Source organism: Delphinapterus leucas, chromosome 16 (genome assembly GCF_059928025.1).
Source record: "Delphinapterus leucas isolate spDelLeu-1000000601 "Yukka" chromosome 16, BTC_Dleu_Yukka2, whole genome shotgun sequence".
In the NCBI taxonomy this organism is placed as follows: Eukaryota; Metazoa; Chordata; class Mammalia; order Artiodactyla; family Monodontidae; genus Delphinapterus; species Delphinapterus leucas.
This window is the reverse complement of record NC_143144.1, coordinates 60,867,155-60,885,855: the sequence shown is the minus strand read 5'-3', so window position 1 is coordinate 60,885,855 and position 18,701 is coordinate 60,867,155. Positions and strand designations below refer to the sequence as shown.

General features: G+C 51.6%; 1 protein-coding gene and 1 non-coding gene across 10 annotated transcripts; one reads left to right on the top strand and one right to left on the bottom strand.

Annotated features, from left to right (window-relative positions):
• Positions 1-58: 58 nt before the first annotated feature.
• On the bottom strand, positions 59-16,032 carry PPRC1 (PPARG related coactivator 1). 9 transcript variants are annotated; one of them, XM_089898092.1, is made up of 15 exons: positions 15,859-16,032; positions 11,820-12,008; positions 11,130-11,276; positions 10,908-11,009; positions 10,379-10,793; positions 7,877-9,001; positions 7,540-7,593; positions 6,656-6,713; positions 5,811-5,881; positions 4,085-4,808; positions 2,970-3,119; positions 2,793-2,859; positions 2,548-2,669; positions 2,152-2,303; positions 59-1,866 (listed from the first exon to the last, which is right to left on the bottom strand). In XM_089898092.1, exons 1-15 carry the CDS (start codon positions 16,009-16,011, stop codon positions 1,763-1,765), a joined length of 3,633 nt encoding a protein of 1,210 aa, XP_089754218.1. In that variant the 5' UTR covers positions 16,012-16,032; the 3' UTR covers positions 59-1,762. The 9 variants fall into 9 exon arrangements, with proteins under 9 accessions (XP_089754218.1, XP_022424662.1, XP_089754213.1 ...); XM_022568954.2 differs by having other exon boundaries at positions 7,877-10,793; XM_089898087.1 differs by having other exon boundaries at positions 2,793-2,853; positions 7,877-10,793.
• A 1,804-nt stretch (positions 16,033-17,836) lies between these two features.
• LOC115801536 (small nucleolar RNA SNORD22) lies at positions 17,837-17,956 on the top strand. The gene has a single exon (XR_004021836.1). It is a non-coding gene; the product is annotated as a small nucleolar RNA SNORD22 (small nucleolar RNA).
• The last annotated feature ends 745 nt before the right edge of the window (positions 17,957-18,701 follow it).

The following is an 18,701-nucleotide window of genomic DNA, read 5'->3' as shown; positions in this document are numbered from 1 at the left end:
GGCGGAAGGGGCGGGCGCACCCCGTAGAGCAGCCCCGGCCACACCTCGGAGACAGGGTAAAGGCGAAATCTACTAACGCTTTCCGGTCCCGCGAGTGTCGCCATCTTGGTAAGGGTGGAGCCCGCCGGTCTGCTTTGTGAAGGCGGAACCCTGACGTCAGGGGCCACGCCCTCAGCCGCGGCGGGAAAACTTCGGATTTCCCGCGCCCTGCCTTTTTGATGGAGCCACCTTTTCTCAGTGCTGCGGTTACCCGCGCGCCTGGCATCTGGATGCCAGAGTAATGAGTGGGCCGGGGGGCCCGAGCTGACCTTGAATTCCTCTAAACTTGGTCACATGCTCTCCCAACCTACCCTATTCGCGCTGCCCGTGGACTCCCACTCTTCATCTTCACTGCCTCCAACAACCTGGGAGGCCCTTTCTCAAGATACCACCCCAACCTCTGCATTCCCATCTCTATTACAGAGGACGCTTCAGATTATCTGTGGTAGTGGTGAGGCGCTGACCTTCAAAACTGCCCCTACCTCAATCATGACTTGCCCATGAGACAACCCTTTCCTCTTACATAACACAGCCTTAGGTCAGCTCCATGAAGGGAAAAAGGGGTTGTGCACCAAACCTGAGTGACAGCAGCAATCTCTTCAAACCTATAATCCTGAAAATAACACTTCTACCTCCTGGGGACAGCCCACACTATGAACCCTCCCTGTGGAAGAACTAGAAAACCCCTCAACTGCCTCTCCTTTTGTCATGAGTACTCAAATTTATCAATCAATGCTCAGGCCTGCCAAGTTAATTCCAAGTTCTATCTTATGTCAGTTCATATTAGCAAACAGCAATCCCTTCAGTCCTATGCACTACCCCTTGACTATTTCCCATTCATGCCCCTCAGGGAGGTAAGGATCCACTTTCTCAAGGGACACACCTCTCCTTTGCCTTTCTCAGGCATTCCCCTGTCCTTGGTATATAATTCCTACAACTCCCTCTTCCCCAAAGGTCTATCCACCTGCATGCATTCTTTAAACATCTGAGAACCTGCTGAATGCCAAGCATTGTGCTCAAGCTATTATGGTCCACATACACACAAGTCTCGGTTTCAAAAACCATTATTTGCAACAGTGTGAGCGTCCTCTGGGTCCTTGATATTAAAATTCCTTCCTGGACCAGTAGCACCACCTTTGCTGGAAATGCAGAATCTCAGGCCCCATCCCAGAAGTCAGAATCTGCATTTTTAAAAGATCTCCAGATGATTCAACTGCTCTTTTAAAGTTTGAGAGGCACTCCTAGATGACTGATTTCACTTACAACACTCTTCAGGAGCAGTTTAAAGTGGTCAGGATTCTACACCTGACCAAAGAGGGGTCCTAGGAATTAAATGGAGGTAAGCATGTCCCTGTTGTGTTCAGAGAGGAAAAGTGACTTGTCTGGCACTACCACCATAGAAAGAAGCACAACAGCACTTGGCAGTTCCCTCTAGTTCATGTTTATTAGTCTGCATAGTGACTTCGATTTTCCAAACACTGGGGGAACCCCTCAACCCCATCCTTCTTACATAGGAATGCAAGTTAATGTGTTTCAATGCCTATTATAAAAAACAAATACCACTTTAAAAAAATCAGATTTAACACATTTTTATTTCACTTTTTTCCATTTCTTTATAAAACAGTCATCTCCTCACTAGCAGCTGTCTCCCCTAGACTGGGGGAGGGAATGGAGGAGGTTGGGCACCTCCAAAGAAAAGGGGGTGGGGGAGAAGGGCCCAGGGTTACCTCCTGAGGTTCTTCTGGGCCTGTTTCAACAATGTGTCAAAGTCAAGAGAATCAAATTTGCTCTTTACAGGAGCAGGGTCAAAGTCTTCCCGGTTGGAGTCTATAAAGGTAGAGAGAGACAAACATCAAGGTCTCTGAGTACACCTCCCAACCACAGCGTCCTCAAATGGCCAGCTACCTCTCATGTCTATAATGGATGGAGCTAAAATCACCTGGATATTAAGTCAAAAGACAGGTGAGCACCCATTTCTCCTCTCATCCCACCCCTTAGGCTCTTCACGTGTCAGAGGAAGACAAGTCTGCCTAGCTAGCGCCCCTCTCAAAAGGCTGGGGACCTTTTGAGGGAGGAGATGATACCAAAGGCTCAGGGCCTCCCTCCACTCACCAAGATCAGAATAGCTTCTCTTGCAGAACTGCCTGCGGCCCCCAAAGCACAGATCAAAGGGCTGTTCATCTGCTTGCCTCAGCTTGTGGCCACTCTCAATGGCTGCAAATGCCTCCTCGGCATAGCGATAAGTGACGAAGCCATAGTTGTCACTGGTGGGGAGGGTGAGACAGAGGCTGACATGGCTATTTGGGCACATGCCATGGAGAAGAGACAGCTCGCCAGGGTACAGTAATGGACTGGGGTGGCTCTTCTCATTCCCCAAATTGCCAGCCCTCTAACTGTAGAAATGAAGGTGCCTATATTGCCTAGGACACCAGAGCAAGGGGGGAGAAACAAAGAAGCATCAAGATAGATAATGAGACAGGACATCCTGACCTTAGGGCCCAACCTCACCCTTGGACACGGAAGTGGATGGTGCACTCCTCAATCTCTCCAAAAACAGAGAACCTCTGTTTCAGCTCTGACCTAGTCATGCGACCAGGTATCTTCCCAATGAAGACCACTCTTCTCTCTTCCTACGTTAGGTCAAGGAAAATTGACACACTATGAGCCAAGGCCATAGCTGCAGACAGCTCTATGAGCTCATGTCATGGCTCAGGGACAAGCCCTCTCCTCCCAGGACCTGTTCCTCTACTCACTATTGCACGCTCCTTCTGCAGAACTCTCTGCCTTTGGTAATGGTCGTGTGAACGATAAGAACTGTACCTGACAAGAGAAGAAGGTGCCATCAGTGCCCCAGACATTACGCAGCTCAAGTCTCAGAACTCTTAGGCACCTGCACCCCAGATGCACCGACTCCCTGAAAACACGCTCACCGTCGCCTCCTGTCACTTCTCCGGCGAGGAGATGGAGAGCGGGACCGACTTCGGGAACTAGATGATGAGGATGAGGAAGACGAGGAGGAAGATGAGGAGGAGGAAGAGGAAGAGCATCTTCGGGAACGTCCAGAGGAACTGCAACTGGACCTGGAGAACAAAGGGGCACACAGGAATGCTGGGAGCAGTGCAGGTATATTCTACTTACCTCACCTTGGCCCCAGCCCTGCCTCCCTGTCAGGAAGCTCAGGACCAAAGGCAAAGCAGAGCAGAGGAGATCTAGAAGAACTCTTCGCAGATGACCAAACTGAGAACCTCATGAACTTTAGATGTTCTAGAGTATTTGGGCACAGATCATATTTATTTTCAATTATGCAATTAAAAATAGAAAAATATTTAACAAATCAGAAAGAATAAAAATAACGGAGACTCAGAGATAAAAGGCTGGGCCCTAGGTCTTACAATTAGCTGCGGGTGGGGAGGGGGGCAGGCCTGGGTCTCTGGGATCCTGCTCCCCTCATATGTCTCATAGGAGTACTATGAACACGGCATTTAGGGGATGCGCTAGACCTGTAGTAGGGGACATTTCTGAAGATAAGCTTCACCATCAAAAACCAAGAATTCTTCATTGATTAAGTGGAAAAATTTGGGTCTATTACTGAGAAAAAGGTAGTGCCAGAAAATAGCTGAGGCCACAGTGGCACTCAAAGGAACTGTCCCAGACTGTTTCCTCAACAGATGATTAAAGGGAGGACCGTCTGCCATTAACAACCCACTAGACCACCATCCCACATACTACCGGGAAAATAGCAGAAATAAGGACTGATACAGTATGCAAAGGAATCAACATGGTCAAGATCAAACCCTAATTGTCTCCCCAAGGCAGGTCTCCAGGAAGGAGGAGACCTCAGAGATATCCCAATCTCCAACAGGGGATAGAAGCTATCTTCTCAGAGCTTGCCTCCTTCGAATCCAGTAAAGGGGGAGAAGACAAAAGCCAAAGACAGAAATAGAAGCCTTACTGCCTGAAAGTATCGATGTGCTAAAGCTTTCAGAGTAAACCAGAGGAGAGAACTTCCAAAGTGGAGAGAACCTAACAGGCCATCAGAGCTCACCTTCGCCACCTCTTGTGTGGGGGGGAGAGGGACCGGGACCGGGACCGGGATGAGGAAGACGACGATGAGGATGAGGAGGAAGATGCTTCGCTGGTCCGGTTGGACCCAGAGCTGACAGAACGGTTGCTGCGGCCACGGCGGCCTTGCCAGCCCCGGCTTGGGGGGCTGGCTGACCTGCAGGCTTTTCGATAACAGCGCATTGACTGCTGCTTGGCTGAGGGATCAGGGAGAGTCCTAGTGTTCGTGTCATTCCGGCAGGGTGAGGCCTCAGGGGACAGCAAGGTGGATGGGGCAAGGCAAGGGGCTGGGGGATCTGCCTGATCATTGCTAGTCCTGTGATCAAGTGGCTTCTGGGAGGCAGCTGTGCATGGGGGCAGCGGGGTGGCTGGGCCCAGAGACAAGACAGGTTTGATGGTGATATCCTGATGGCGTTTGACATTCCATCGGGAGCCCACCTCTGGAATGACTAGGGCAGGCGTCTTTTTTGGGGGGGTCCTGCTCCGGACACAATAGTCATGGTCCCCAGAGCCCACATGGACTGGACTAGGGCCATGGACCCCTTCTTGGAGGCAGGCTGCAGCTGGATGTTTGGCCTCTGTAACTCCTTCAGGCTTCAGGGTTCCCTCCTGGGCGGTGGACTTAGGAGATTTGGCTTTGGCCAGCAGTGAGACAGCAGCCAGGGGCTTCCATAACTGATGGGGAGGGGTAGCTGGAGGGGTGAGCCCTGTGAGGGGAGGGAGGATGGAGATAGCAGGATGAGATCCGATTCTACACTTCTAAACACTGTGAATATAGGCTCCAGGGATCCCCACTTCATCTCACAGAGTATACTAACAATGATCAACAGCCCAACTTCTCCCACTGTTAAAACTGCTCCTTCCCCTGAGTTCCCCATCTTGGAGACCAGCAGTAGAAACCCAACCAGCTATGGTCCTCCTGAACTGTTCAACCTCTCACTGCCCAAACCTAGCTGGTGGCCAGGTCCTGTCTGTCCTACCTCTTCATTCTTAGACTCACCCCCTGCCCTCAGAACTGCCTGACTTCTGGGCTGCATCTTGCCTGAACTCATGTAATTGTCTCCTAATAACCTCCTACCTCGGGCATCACACCTGTCCACCTGTCTTCTACATTCCTGCTGGTGGGAGCACCCAAAAACCAAACTGGTAACGTTTTTTCAATTGCTTCTTCACTGTACAGTATAAAGTCCAACCAGCTTAACACGGCATTCAAAGTTCCCATAACCTGACCTCCTGCTTTCCACTCCAGCTTTCTCTCTTCCTTTAGCTCTGCCCAGCACCCTGATCAACCACTACACTCCAGCCAAAATGAACCACTCACGATTTCCCAAAACATACCGGGCTGGCTTTGCTTCTCCAGCTCACTCAAGCCATTCCATCTACCTAGAATGCCCATAAACCTACCTGATTGGTATCAGTGATTTTCTCAAACCTCCACTTTGAGGATTACCTTCTATATAACCCTGCCCTGACTGTCCCTCTTCAGACCCCACTATAAGCCACACAGGCTTCTTTAACACACAACAGCTGATACTCAACATGCTCATTTGTTTACACATCTGACATCTGCCCCCTGGACTGTGAGAACCTCAAGGACGAGGATCAGATCTCTGTATCCCCAACACCTACACACACTTGGTGCAGAGCAGGCTCTAAAAACATTTGCTGCATAAACTAATCAAAGGCAGAGTTCCCCACCCTGAACCCACCTGCCACGTTGGCCAGTTCTGGGGCTTGTAACCGGTCTAGGGGCCTCTTCTCCTGGGGAGTGTCAACGCTGCTGGCGGGGGGAAAAGGGAAAGCCTGGTTCATTGCCTCCTCAACATCTTGTACATCTGCTTTGCTCACAAAGCAATGGGAGAGGGGTGTGTGCAGAGAGGAATGGGGGGCACAAACTGCCCCAATCATTCTCCTCCAGCACAAAAGGGGTCTTAGTGACTGAACTTTATGTAGGTTGGGTCTCAATTCAGCTCTGCCCAATTCCTGGATGACCTTGAATACCCCCCACCTCCTCCAAGCCAGGAGCCTCTCGTGCCCGGCTCAAACCAACCCAAAATCAATGTGGAGGAAAATATGCTTGGCAAAACAGGATGGGGTATTGTGAACATGAAAAAAAAAAAAAAGGCCTCTTGGTGCTGGAAGAATGGGAAACAAGGAGGTCCAGGATGCCTGTGCCCTCCAAGGAGTCAGGGGAGCCCTAGCCATGAATATCCTCCCCCACTTTTTCTTACACCATTACCAGTGCTGAGCAACTTTAACGCCTGTTAAATAAAGGAAAGAAATCCCCAAAAGCACAAGTTGCCAGAAAATAAAAGGCATCACCATTTGGAACCCCCAGACTGGAATAAGCCAGAAAATGGTACATATATATCCTCCTACTTCACCACTCAAGACAGTACCCTGTAGTGATGGGCTGAACTGGGGGTGGGGAACAGGGAAAGACTAGAGCGGACTAAATGTCCCTGTAACAGAGGCATCCAGTTGACAGTCCTGGAGTACCGGCCGGCTGCTGACCAACAGCTGTAGGGTAACTCACTCATGTCCCCATACTTACCCTGAGTTTCCTACAGCCAGGCTGTCAGCAGGAGCTGGGGGAGGGCACTCCTTTTTGGCTGCAAAGAAACCATACTAGTTAAAAGCCCAACCAGATGTTCCATACTGAGGAGGTGCAGAAGGGCTGGCTCTGAGACCCAAAGGAGGAAAATCCATTTTGCCTACATACTCCATTTGGGTCTCCCCCGAGAGATCCATTCTCCTCCAGTGGGTACCCAGGTATATTTTTAATCATGTCTCTTCTCTGCTCAGAAACAAGCACACTCCCCACTGAATCTGGGGAGTCCAAACTTCTAAGCCTAGCATTCCAGGCTCTACATAACCCACCTAACTAACTTCCTAGTCTTATAACCTACTCTTGATCTACACTTATATTTTCTATTTTGCCTTGTACTACCGATACCTGTTACCAATTCAGCAGTCATTTCTGCAAATTCTTCTCCCCAGTCAGACCATAAGCTCATCTGAGAACAGGACATAATATCTCCCGCAGCACCTAGATCCATGCCTTGTACTGAGAAGCTGAGCTATCCATTGCCTTTCAAATACACCACATGCGATCTTTCCTATACCTCTGCCTTTACTCACCAGTCTCTGAATTCCTGTCTTCCAAGGCTCACCTGGAGAGCTACCTCCCCAAATAACCCAACCCACTTGAATCTCCCCATCCATCTACTCTTTATAGTTCTTGCCATGCTGTACCCACCACTCTCCCTGGCTTAGATTGTGTCACAGGTAAATCTTGTCTTCCCATTCCAATTAGGGGGCTGCTCTAGTGGCTGAGACTCCCCTTCTCCTTCCCCCCAGTTTAAGCAACTACAGGGCTAGGCCCAAAGGAAACATCAACAAAAAAGGGTTGGAGCAAAGCTACCCAGGTTTCCTCACCTTCTGATTTCTCAAATTGCTCCAGCAGACTGGACAGGTCCGATGCCTCAATTCCTGTGGAAGCATACAACACAGCCCTACCAACTGAGTACACAGGTCCCAGAAGTCCCAAATCCCCTCACTTCTTCCCCTAGGCTCCCCATGCTCACTGTACTAAGTAAACCAAGGCAGCAACACAAAGCAGAAAGAATCAAACCAACCCAGACTTCCACCTCTCAAGAACTCTCCAAAGAAATCCAACAAAGGCCAGCCCCAATAAGGTAGTTTATCCTGTTTTATGGAGGACACTCCTCACACAACCCCCATGCCATTCTTCACGGAACTGTGTGGCACTCACCAATCTCACTGATGAAAGCCTGTACCACATCCTCAGGACCCTGGGTACGTGGGGTAGGCAGAAAGGACAGTGTCCTTAGACGGGCTGGGTGGACAGCAGGCAGCTTGGTGGTAGTGCTCTGCCTTGGTGCAGATGTGGGAACAGCCTTGGCAACAGGAGAGGGTGCCTTCTCCCTGGGCCTAGCTTCCTGGGGCTCAGGCTTTAGCCTCTCTGATGCAGGCTCCTCAACAGCCACACTCTCAGCAGGCAGACACGGTGGAGCCTTGATCCGAGGGCTGTGCACCGGGGAGGACACCTTGTGTTTCAGATGGGGAGATGCAGGCACTGGCTTGACCTCCACCTTGGTGGGCTCTATCTGTGGAGCTCCCTGACCAGCTGCCCCAAGACTGAGGGGAGGAGCCATCGGCACAGTCAGTACACTATCAGGAGGGCCAGGTGGGATGCCACTGGGCTCCACCTTGGGTGAGGGAACAGCTCTTCCAACAGAGGTTAGAGGCAAAGGAGGTGGGGGAACAGCAGGCCAGAATGGAGGGTGTTGCAGCCCTGGGCCCCATCCCAAGGGCCCATAGGTACAGCTGGAGCTATAAGGTGGGACTGGGGCAGGAGGAGGTACCCAAGGCACATTGCAAGTGGAGGGCACAGCATAGGCACCTGGAGTACCAGACACTAGGGGCACCGTCGGTGGAGGGGGCAAGCAAGGATAGCCAGAAGGGGACAAGGGGGGATAACAAGGCCAGGGTGGCACAGGGGCATAGTGAGTAAAGGGATCAGGTGGCACTGGCCCCACAGACATCGGAACACTAGGAGGCTGCAAGGGTGGTGGGGGCAGACTGGGGACACTTTGCCCATTTGTGGGAAGGGGCAGCATGGGAGTCATGCCCAGCCCACCCGTGGGAAAAGGCAGGGCAGTGGGCATTGTGGGGGGCATGGACTGCACAGCAGGAGGTGGAGGTCTTGCTGGCAGTAGCATCTCTTGGGATGGCACCTGCTCAGTGGGAGTTGAGGCCACAGGTTTGCTTGCAGGTGGCTCAGGACTAGGAGAGGCAGGGCTGGGACCCACAGGAGCAAAGCAAGCCTCAGAAGGAGCCTCAGGGCTTCTCTGCAGAGTTGTCTTCTTGGCTGTGGCTGGTGGGACAAGACAAGGGATGTCTGCCAGCCCTGTGGGAGTTTCTGGGAGGCTGGGCCACTTCCCAGCTGGGGGATGGGGGTTCCTCTCTTCTGCCTCTGCTTGGCGCTGCTGCCTTCGTCGCCGGTACTCAGATAGGCTAAGAGGCCGAGGCCTGGCTTCCTGGGCTGTTGCACTAGTACCACTTTCCCCCTTCAGAGGACCCATGACCTCCTTGACTTCAGGATTGATGGCCTTTGGGGGGTCTGAGGACTCTGACTCCAGGAGGAGCTGGGGGGCTGGACTACCCTGGGCTGATGACACTGCACCACGTCTGGGATCAGTTGGCCTAGACTTAACTAGTACAGGGTCAACTAGAGCCAGGTCATTGGGAAGAGAGTCAACTTGTACTGGCTTGGCTAGGACAGGGTCAACTGAAGGCAAGTCATCTGAGATGGGAACAACCACTGCACCGTCAACTGCTGCTGAGTCAGCCAGAACTGAGTCAATCAACACTGGGTCAGCTGGGAGAGGGTCAACCAGCTCTGAGTTCGCTAAAGCACGGTCAACCAGTTCAGGGTCAACAGGTAGATGGTCAGCCACAGTGGGATCAGGGTCAACCGCAGTGGGATCAGCTTCAACAGAGTCAAGTGGCATGGGGTCAGCTTCAGCAGAGTCAACCAGTGAGAGATGGGTTGAAACAGGGTTGGCTTGGATGGGGTCAACCAGGCTGGGGTAGAGGTCTAGAGGACCTTCTTTAGCAGGACTAGCTTGTCCAGCACTACTCTCCAAGTTCCCAGAGCCAGGCTTCTCCAAGGCAGCTGCCCAAGCCCGAGCCCAAGCCCGGGGCTTCCCTCTACCACGGGGAGGCACAACCTCTCTTTGAAGGTCCTCCTGAGGCAAGCTGCCTCCCTGAGAGGTCAGCTCTGTAACTGCTGTAGACTGCCCACGAGAGGCTGACCTCAGCCTCCTGGCATAGCCTTCTGCACAGGCAGCTGGCTGCTCCTTGCTCTTCTTCTTCCTGCCCTTTCGAGCTCTCTGGGAACTTAGCATTGTGTTGGCTGGTGGGTTCTGAGGCCCCTTGGGTGCCATTGGCTCCATGACCTCCCTGGGCTCCAACAAGCAGGCTGACTCCAGCTTTTCCTTTGAATCCAGTGACAACCCCTCTTTCTCAGGGCAGAGGGCTTCCCTGGGCACAGCAGCCTCTGTCTCTGCCTCTAGTGTAGGCATGAGCAGCTGCAAGGCCGCACTGGCCTCTAGCGAGTTATCCAGGAGGACAGGCTGGGGTCCAGTAGGGATCTGTCGCACCACAACTGGGATCTCCAGGTCGTTGCCAGCTGTGGCCGCCTGGCCCACAATTTCCAGCACCACACAATCCTCAGGCAGTGTCAAATCACCTGGCTGCTCTTGAAGCTCATCCTCAAGTGCTGTCAGGTGGGTGAGGTTAGGCAGGCAGTACGGGTGCATGGCCCGCACCAGCTCACTCAGGGAGGAGATGCTCTCATCGCCAGCTGCCTGCACTGCCATCTCTGCTGCTACTGCTGTTTTATCTTCCTCCTCGGGACAGGCCAGGTGCATGGGGAAGTCTGCGATGCTGCTCACAGAGTTGTTGAGCTCCCCAGCAAGCATCTCGCTGCTGAAGCCGGCCACCTCCTCCTCTTCTTCCCCATCACTACGCTGCTGGGGAGGTGGGGACTGGCCCCAGCGGGGTCTTGACCTTGGGGGTCTCCAGCTAGGAAGCTTGGGGGAGGAGGTCTCCAAGAAAGAGGGTGGAGAGAAGTCCCAAGGAGGATCTGTGAGAGACATCTCAACCTACAGGAGAGAAGATAAGACATAGGAGTTTTCTCCAGGAATATCTTTTTCCAGACATGTCCCCATATATTCCTCCCCATTGGGAGTCCATGAGGCTCCCTAGGTCAGGCTTACCCCACTCACTCTACTACTGCCTGTGCTGGGCCCCAATGGGTCAGTCGGGGTGATGAGGTCACGTTCTGGGGGTGTCCGAGAGAGGCTGAGCAGCCTGTGCAGCTAAAAGGGAGAAAAAGACCTGAAATGTGTTTGTGCTTCAGAACTTTATGAGTAGGCTCATGGATGTGGTTCCAACCTTTGCACCAACCACACACCCCCTTCCCCTCATCCCACACTTACAGAGGAGCCCTCCCGAGGTGACACAAGCAGCTCTGAGTCAGGAATGCTGTCAAATGGAGACAGGTTCTCGGAATCTGCATTGTCCAAGATCTCTGTTAGAGCTGTGAGCAGTGACACTTCATTCTGGTCCTCCAGAGATAACCTGCTCTGCTCAGGAAAGACAACAGGAAGGTCCCACCACCATCCCTATGACCTACCAGGCCACTGAGAAGGACTGGATGCCAAGAGAATCCCTCTCCCAGGCTCAGTTCAGCTCAATTTGCCAGAGAGAGATGTTAGTACCAGGAGGCATGGGTTCCAATCTCATTTACTACCATCCACCATCTCTCTAGTGTCAACAAAGACCTGTCAAAACTGAGTCTTGAACTTATGTTTCATACTCCCTACACTCTCAGGTAAGATGTGGGATGCTCAGCAGACAACCCTTGGCTAAGCTGGAATTGGACTCAAAACAAAGATCAGAACCCTCTGAACATGTAAGTCAGGGGCCCAGGCAGGGTGAAAGGCCTTGGATGATAATCCAAGTCTGCCAGGGCATCCTCTTACATGGGATGTGGCCCAATTCTCACTGAGAAACAAAAACACACTTCAAGGACTCAGGCTGAGTATCTAGGAACCAAGGCGCTAGGAGAACAGAGCCACTGAGCCAAAGCTCCTGCCTGAAGACCTCCAAGCTCAGCCCCAGCTCACCTCTCCAAGGCCACCAAAATCTTCAATGAGGGAGATGAGGGAGGCATCCATATAGCTGTGCATGGTCCCCAGCAGTGTCCCATCCTGCAGTATCAGCTCCTCCATCTCTAAGTCCTTGTCCCTCAAACAGGGGCCCAGCCGAGATAGATTGACAAAGCCAGAATCATCCCCCTCCTCATGCAGCAGCACCTGGGGCAAAAGGGAATAAGGTCAGGAAGGCACAGTGAAGGCTGCAGGGCATGGGCCCTCGGGGGCAGCTGATTTACATACTCTGTAAACCAGGTACTGAGCCCTCCACCAATGGCCTCAGACTCAGCAGGAGCCCCAACACACTCTGGACTTGCTGGGCAGAGAGAAGTACAAACTATGAGCCACAGCCACAACCAGATGGCAGTGTTCAAGAACCTTCTGGGAAAAAAAAAGTTTAGACTCCATCCAGAAACACTTGGAACCACACGACATTGATAAACTGGGGAATAAAAACATCAAAAAGACCAAGATTGTTCAGAAGAGTTATCTGCTGGCAGTGATGAAGACAGACACTCTCAGGGGCACACCAAAGGAGAGGAGGTCAGTAAGCAGGCAATTCCAATTACAACCACCTTACCTTCCTCAAATCCCACTTAGGCCTCTCGTCTCTGCTTAGCTCAAATCCCACCTTCTTCAAGAAGACACCTCAGGCCTCCCCAACGCATCTCTCCTCACACCCCGAATTCATACGTGTTCCTGTACCGCTCACTTCTGTGGCAATCACATCCTACCCACTTCCCTACCCCATGACATTCCTTGCATCATTACTAAAACTATATTCCAAGTTCCTTTGGGGCAAATAACCCTTTGTATCTATTAGCTTATATTTTTCTTGGCTCTTGGAAGGGTTTAAACTGTGCTTATACTTCCTGGTCACCCACCATGCCTGGCACAGTGCATCACAGTATACACAGCTGACAGTCACACTTATTTTGAACTTCTATTTTGAAGGCTCTACAGTGTGCCACCCAACCTCTCAAAGGTAGTCCCAAGGAACAAGTCTCTTCCCTACCCCAACCAGGTTAGAGCAAAAGAAGAGAAAGCTTGATTCTGTGGATGGAAAAGCCCCGCCCCACCCCCACCTCTTCCCTGAGAACTAATAACATCTTCAGCCTTGTCAGGCAGGGAGCCATCCGCCCAGGCCTGTCAAGAGTGTGGGCGTGGGCAGGGCCAGAAGTGGCTGGAAGGGCTGGCAAGGCCAGAGGCAGGGGTATCTCCACTATACGAAATTATAGATGATGCAAAGGCCAGAGAACAGGAACAAACACGGACAAGCCAATCTTACCTCTCCTTTGGCAGCAAAGGCAAACTCTGTACCTCTTCCAACAGAAAAAAAAAGCAACAGGTATGACTGCACCCCCCCACCCTCCTAATCAAGCTGAAGAGTAACAATGCCCAACGAGAGAAAAGGATAGATAGGGACACTTTAGGAGGCCAGGCCCAGAGATGAAGTAAAAGGTGGCAGGTTTTAGGCACTAACTCCTCCCAAGCCTTCACAATCCTGTAATTACAACTAGCAGCTGAATAGCACCTCGCTCAGCAAACACTCCCAGGTGAGCAAAGAGGCTGCATCTCCTGCCCTGCCACCTACCTGACCCAGCTACTAGGCCAGAATCTCGAGACAATGTCCAGCTTTATGAACCACTCATCACCACTTCCATCAGGCAGGTACTGGAGCCCCAGTCAGAGAAGCCCCTCTTTACCTGACCTCACCCATCCCTCCCCTCAAACCCCAAACAGCACAGCTCCCAGAGTACCAAGATCATGGAGAGGATAAGCCCAGGCTAAGAGTGTGCCAGCCACCAGCATCTCTTTAACAACCTCCCCGACCGGCTTTCCCATATCCGGCTTGTCCCTGCAGGGTTCAAAACCAGCTACAAACGTGAAAATACACATTTGATCACCTCTTGAGACACTCTCTAATCCCCTCTAAGGGCATGTTCCTGCTCTTAGCACTAGGTTTAAAGTCCTTAAATGGCTTACAGTGGTCCTGGTATTCCCCACCAGACTCCTCCAGCATGTCTTCTCTCACCACTCTCTCTGTCGCTGTATACACCAGCCATACGGGTTTCTCCAATAAGCCATGTTCTCTCCCACCTCAAGGTCTTCACATACTGTTCCCTCTGAGGAAAGCTCCCCCTCCCCTCCGCCCCCCACAATCTCACCTTAAAATGTTTCTTCCCAGACCCTGCAAGTTAGATTACTACTGCTGATTATATAACATGCTGCACTTTCCTCTGTCCTCATCATTATTGTCTGTCTAAAACATAAGATCTGATAAAAACATAAGATCCTGGAGGACAGGGACCATGTGTGGTTTACCACAGTATCCCCCTATGTCTAAACATAATGGAATCTCAGTAAGTTCCTGGTTGATTGACTAGCTTCCACATACTCATCTTTGTGTGTGTTTGTGGTGAACAATCTCTCCACAAGACCCTCTCCAACCCCAAATGACTACCTAACTTGGACTACAGCTGGATCATGGATACTTCCTGCCTCTCCCCCAAAGGGTGGGCAGCACCAGCCCCACAAGATGTGGCCTCTGAGAAAATAAGGGAAGAGCGGGTGGGCAGCTCCCAAGTAGAGCCCCAGAAGCCACTCCCCACCCCCCACCCCCAGGGCCTGGATTGGTCTGCTAGAACTGATATTACCTGGCAACCTGCAGCCCAACTCCCACCTAGAAACCAAAAAAGAAAAAAAAAAGCTTTCAAGGACTCAGCTTAATTGCTTAAGCAAGATAACAGTTCAAACGAAGTCTTGCCGACCTCCACTCTGGGTGGGAACTTTTAAGAAGCCCTGGTGAGAAGTGGGACGATAACACTTTTAAGTATGGAGAACTGAAGACCAGGAATAAAAGAGTATGACAGAAAGAATGTCCCCCCCCCCATTTAGTAAACGTTCAACTGGTGTTGAGTAGTTCTCAGATCGCCTCCAACTTTTGCCATCCCCAGCACAAATTCCAGAGAAGCTTAAATACAGACCATCTCAAATTTGTCTGTATCAATTCACAGGAGCAGGCCTTAGCTGCCTCCTCAAAAGAGATGCTTGAGGAAAAGTGAGGGAAAGAGAGGACTCCCTTTCCTTACTTAAGCCTGTGCCATGTAAATGTTGACACCTCCCATAACCCTTGAATCACGAACGAGGCAGGACTGCAGGCAACAAAAACGCCAGTGCCCATGCCTCACAACCCACCCCAAGCCGGTCGGAAAGAGGCCGCCACTCCACAGCCCTTCAACCTCAGCCCTCTACCCTCCCCAACACACTCCGTCATCCGCAGGGAACAGACTACCCGCACACCTGTAAAGTCCTTTACCATCCGTTGTCGAGAGGCAACGCGGACCAAAGCAAAAAGAAAAAAACTCCTCCAAGGCTCTGGGCAAAGTTGATTCTAGCAGCCCCTACCTTCCTTCCTTCCCAGCCTGGGGCCCCCAGCGCCGATCGGAGATGGCGGGACCGGCTGAGACACACCCAGTTCCCGGCAGTGCGGCTCCAGCGCCGATACGAGATGCCCGGCAGCCTGGAGCGGGAGCCACGTGGACATCCCCTCCCCGCCCCCACGTGGACCCGAGGGCCTCCTCCCCCCCGCCCAACCCACGTGGGTGCCGGGGCCGCCTAGAGGGGGAGGGGAAGCAGACAAATTATCCCGGGAAAATCGCTCCCCCCACCCCACGTGGCTCCGAAAAGGCACTGCGGCGCTGGGCTACAGGCAGCCCCCACTCGGCATCCTTAGAGGGAGGTCTTACTCTAAGTCCGAGTCCCCCCACACACAGGGGCCAGGTTTCCGACACCCTGCTCTGCCCCTCCGGCGTTCCGGAGAAAAGGCCATAAGGACCCGCCTCTGCCCGCATCCCTCCAGCAAACGACCCAGGTCCGGTCGGTCCAATCCGTCTTCCGCAGCCACCCGGCATCGACTCCCGAACGCTTCTTCCCTTTCCTGTGGCGTCCACGTGTCACCGCCCGGCACACGCCGCTTTGCTGCCAGCCGCGGGCCGCCCGCCAGTCTCACCTGCTCCCCGCCACTCACAGCGCCCACAGTGCCATACGGCGCTTGGCTCCGACTCCCCCAACCGCTGCTGCGCACTCCACCGCCAGGGTCAGGGCCGGAGCCCCCACTCAGAAGCGGCGCGACTCCGTCTCTCAGTCTCCGGCGCGCCGCCATCTTGGCCCCTGAACACCCGGCGCAGCTCTGATCGCCGGCGCCGCCTCGCCCAGCCGATTGTGGGAAGGGAACTACAACTCCCGAAAGACACTGCAAGACTACGAGTCCCAGAAGACTGAGCGGCGATACCCATTTGCACACGGGAAAAGGGCACTGGCCTCACGAGGGAGCCTGGGAGTAGTAGTCGCATTCAGCAGAGCCTGAGTGGCACGTGCTATAAGCATACTGTAATGCATAATTTTGTGTTGCGCGGGGGGACCTAGTTGGGGAGCGCGAGGTAATAAGGGGATAATTACCTATTGCGTATCTTTTTATTTTCCCAATTCGTCCAACTGTCAGAACTCCCTCTTTGTCTGACGTTTTACCTGCTGCACGTTCCTTTCTCCTTAGTCCAAGTGGGCCTGTGTTTTGAAACAGCACCGCCTCGTGGGCACCAGCACTCCAGGAGCTAAGCCTCACCCGCTACACTGCGGCACTACCGCGAGTTTAATCTTAGAACACAGCATTATCGGTGTCTCTCTGAGCTACTCAGAAACCCACGTTCATGTCTCATTACCAAATTTACTTCCTGCTACTGCAGATCATCCTGCTATCTTCCAAATACAACAGGTGTTTTTCTGCCTTGTGGAAAACTTTAGCCTCAAAACATCTTTGAGGCCCTATTTTATCCGGGAAAGACTTTTTGGTTATCCCAGCCAACCTTGATCCCTCTCTGTATTTCCACAGTCCATCACTATGTCTATTATTTACTCATTTGTCATTTAGAAGCTACTTCATATTGTTTTCTTTTTCTTTTTTTAAATATTTATTTATTTATGTGGTTGTGCCGAGTCTTTGTTGCAGCAGGCGGGCTCCTTAGTTGCAGCTTGTGGGCTCCTTAGTTGTGGCACACGGGCTTCTTAGTTGTGGCATGCGAACTCTTGGTTGCGGCACGCATGTGGGATCTAGTTCCCTGAGCAGGGATGGAACCCAGGCCCCCTGAATTGGGAGTGCAGAGTCTTAACCACTGTGTCACCAGGGAAGTCCCTGTTTTCTTTTCTTTTTTTTTTTTTTTTTTTTGCGGTACGCGGGCCTCTCACTGTTGTGGCCTCTCCCGTTGTGGAGCACAGGCTCCGGACGCGCAGGCTCAGCAGCCATGGCTCACAGGCCCAGCCGCTCCGCGGCATGTGGGATCTTCCCGGACCGAGGCACGAACCCGTGTCCCCTACATCGGCAGGCGGACTCTCAGCCACTGCGCCACCAGGGAAGCCCGTTTCCTTATTTATTTATTTATTTTTTAACATCTTTATTGGGGTATAATTGCTTTACAATGGTGTGTTAGTTTCTGCTTTATAACAAAGTGAATCAGTTATACATATACATATGTTCCCATATGTCTTCCCTCTTGCGTCTCCCTCCCTCCCACCCTCCCTATCCCACCCCTCCAGGCTGTCACAAAGCACCGAGCCAATATCCCTGTGCCATGCGGCTGCTTCCCACTAGCTATCTACCTTACTATGTTTGTTAGTGTGTATATGTCCATGACTCTCTCTCACCCTGTCACAGCTCACCCTTCCCCCTCCCCATATCCTCAAGTCCGTTCTCCAGTAGGTCTGCGTCTTCATTCCTGTCTTACCCCTAGGTTCTTCATGACAATTTTTTTTCCCGTTTCCTTATTTTTAAAAAAAGTTTTGTATTACAAAAATTTAAAAATCACTTCAAAGAATACAAAACTATTTAAGTAAGAAATATACTTGGCCTACAAATTCCAGTCCCCAGATTTAACCCTTGTCACCTTTGGTGTGTATTCAGCCACACTTTTTCTATGTATATAAAAACGTATAGGTCCCAGTGAAGAAACATTCAAACATTACTTCCTGTCCTAGTCCCAGAGCCTGTAAAGGTGAACCCACTGGGGCTGGCTGGAGAAGAAGAGGAAAGTTTGTTCCAGAAGGAACTGAGGGATCATAAGGATTTCAAAACATGGGAAAGGGAGGAATAAATTATTCGTCAAAAATCAGTTGTGTAGGGCTTCCCTGGTGGCTCAGTGGTTGAGAGTCCGCCTGCCGATGCAGGGGACACGGGTTCGTGCCCCGGTCCAGGAAGATCCCACATGCCGCAAAGCAGCTAGGCCCGTGAGCCATGGCCGCTGAGCCTGCGCGTCCGGAGCCAGTGCTCCGCAACGGGAGCAGTTGTGTATATTTTTTCCAGGCCCAAAGAAAGAACAAGTCACGTGTAATGGAATCTAACTCTTGGAGAATATCAATAGGGAATTTTCAAGTTATTTGTTATACAACTTAGCTGTTTTAATTAGCATACAATCATTCCAGCCCCTCTAAATAAAAAAGTTTTGTTTTATTTTGTTTTTCTTTAGGCCGCTCCGCGTGACTTGTGGGATTTTAGTTCTCTGACCAGGGACTGAACCCAGGCCCTCGGCAGTGAGAGCGTGGAGTCCTAACCACTGGACCACCAGGGAATTCCCAGAAGTGTTTTTTTTAACCTTAAAAAAAATGTATAGGGACAGACATTGACCTTTGTTCAAAAATGGGACCATCCCACATGTATGGTTCTATAACTTGCTTTTTTTTCATGTAACAATATGTTTGTCCGTTCATTAACCAATATATACTGAGATCTTGGTGAGTACCAGTTCCATTAAAAGAATATATCATTATTTAAATGAATATATAATTTAATATCATTATCATTAT

What these genes read in the sequence shown, in the direction of transcription:
- PPRC1 (XM_022568954.2), bottom strand. Translation starts at nt 16,011, where the DNA reads ATGGCGGCGCGCCGGAGACTGAGAGACGGAGTCGCGCCGCTTCTGAGT. An exon ending in ATTTTGGTGGCCTTGGAGAG is followed by an intron (nt 11,277 to 11,819) that starts GTGAGCTGGGGC and finishes TTTCCTGAGCAG; the next exon opens with AGCAGGTTATCTCTGGAGGA. An exon ending in GCAGTAGTAGAGTGAGTGGG is followed by an intron (nt 10,794 to 10,907) that starts GTAAGCCTGACC and finishes TCTCTCCTGTAG; the next exon opens with GTTGAGATGTCTCTCACAGA.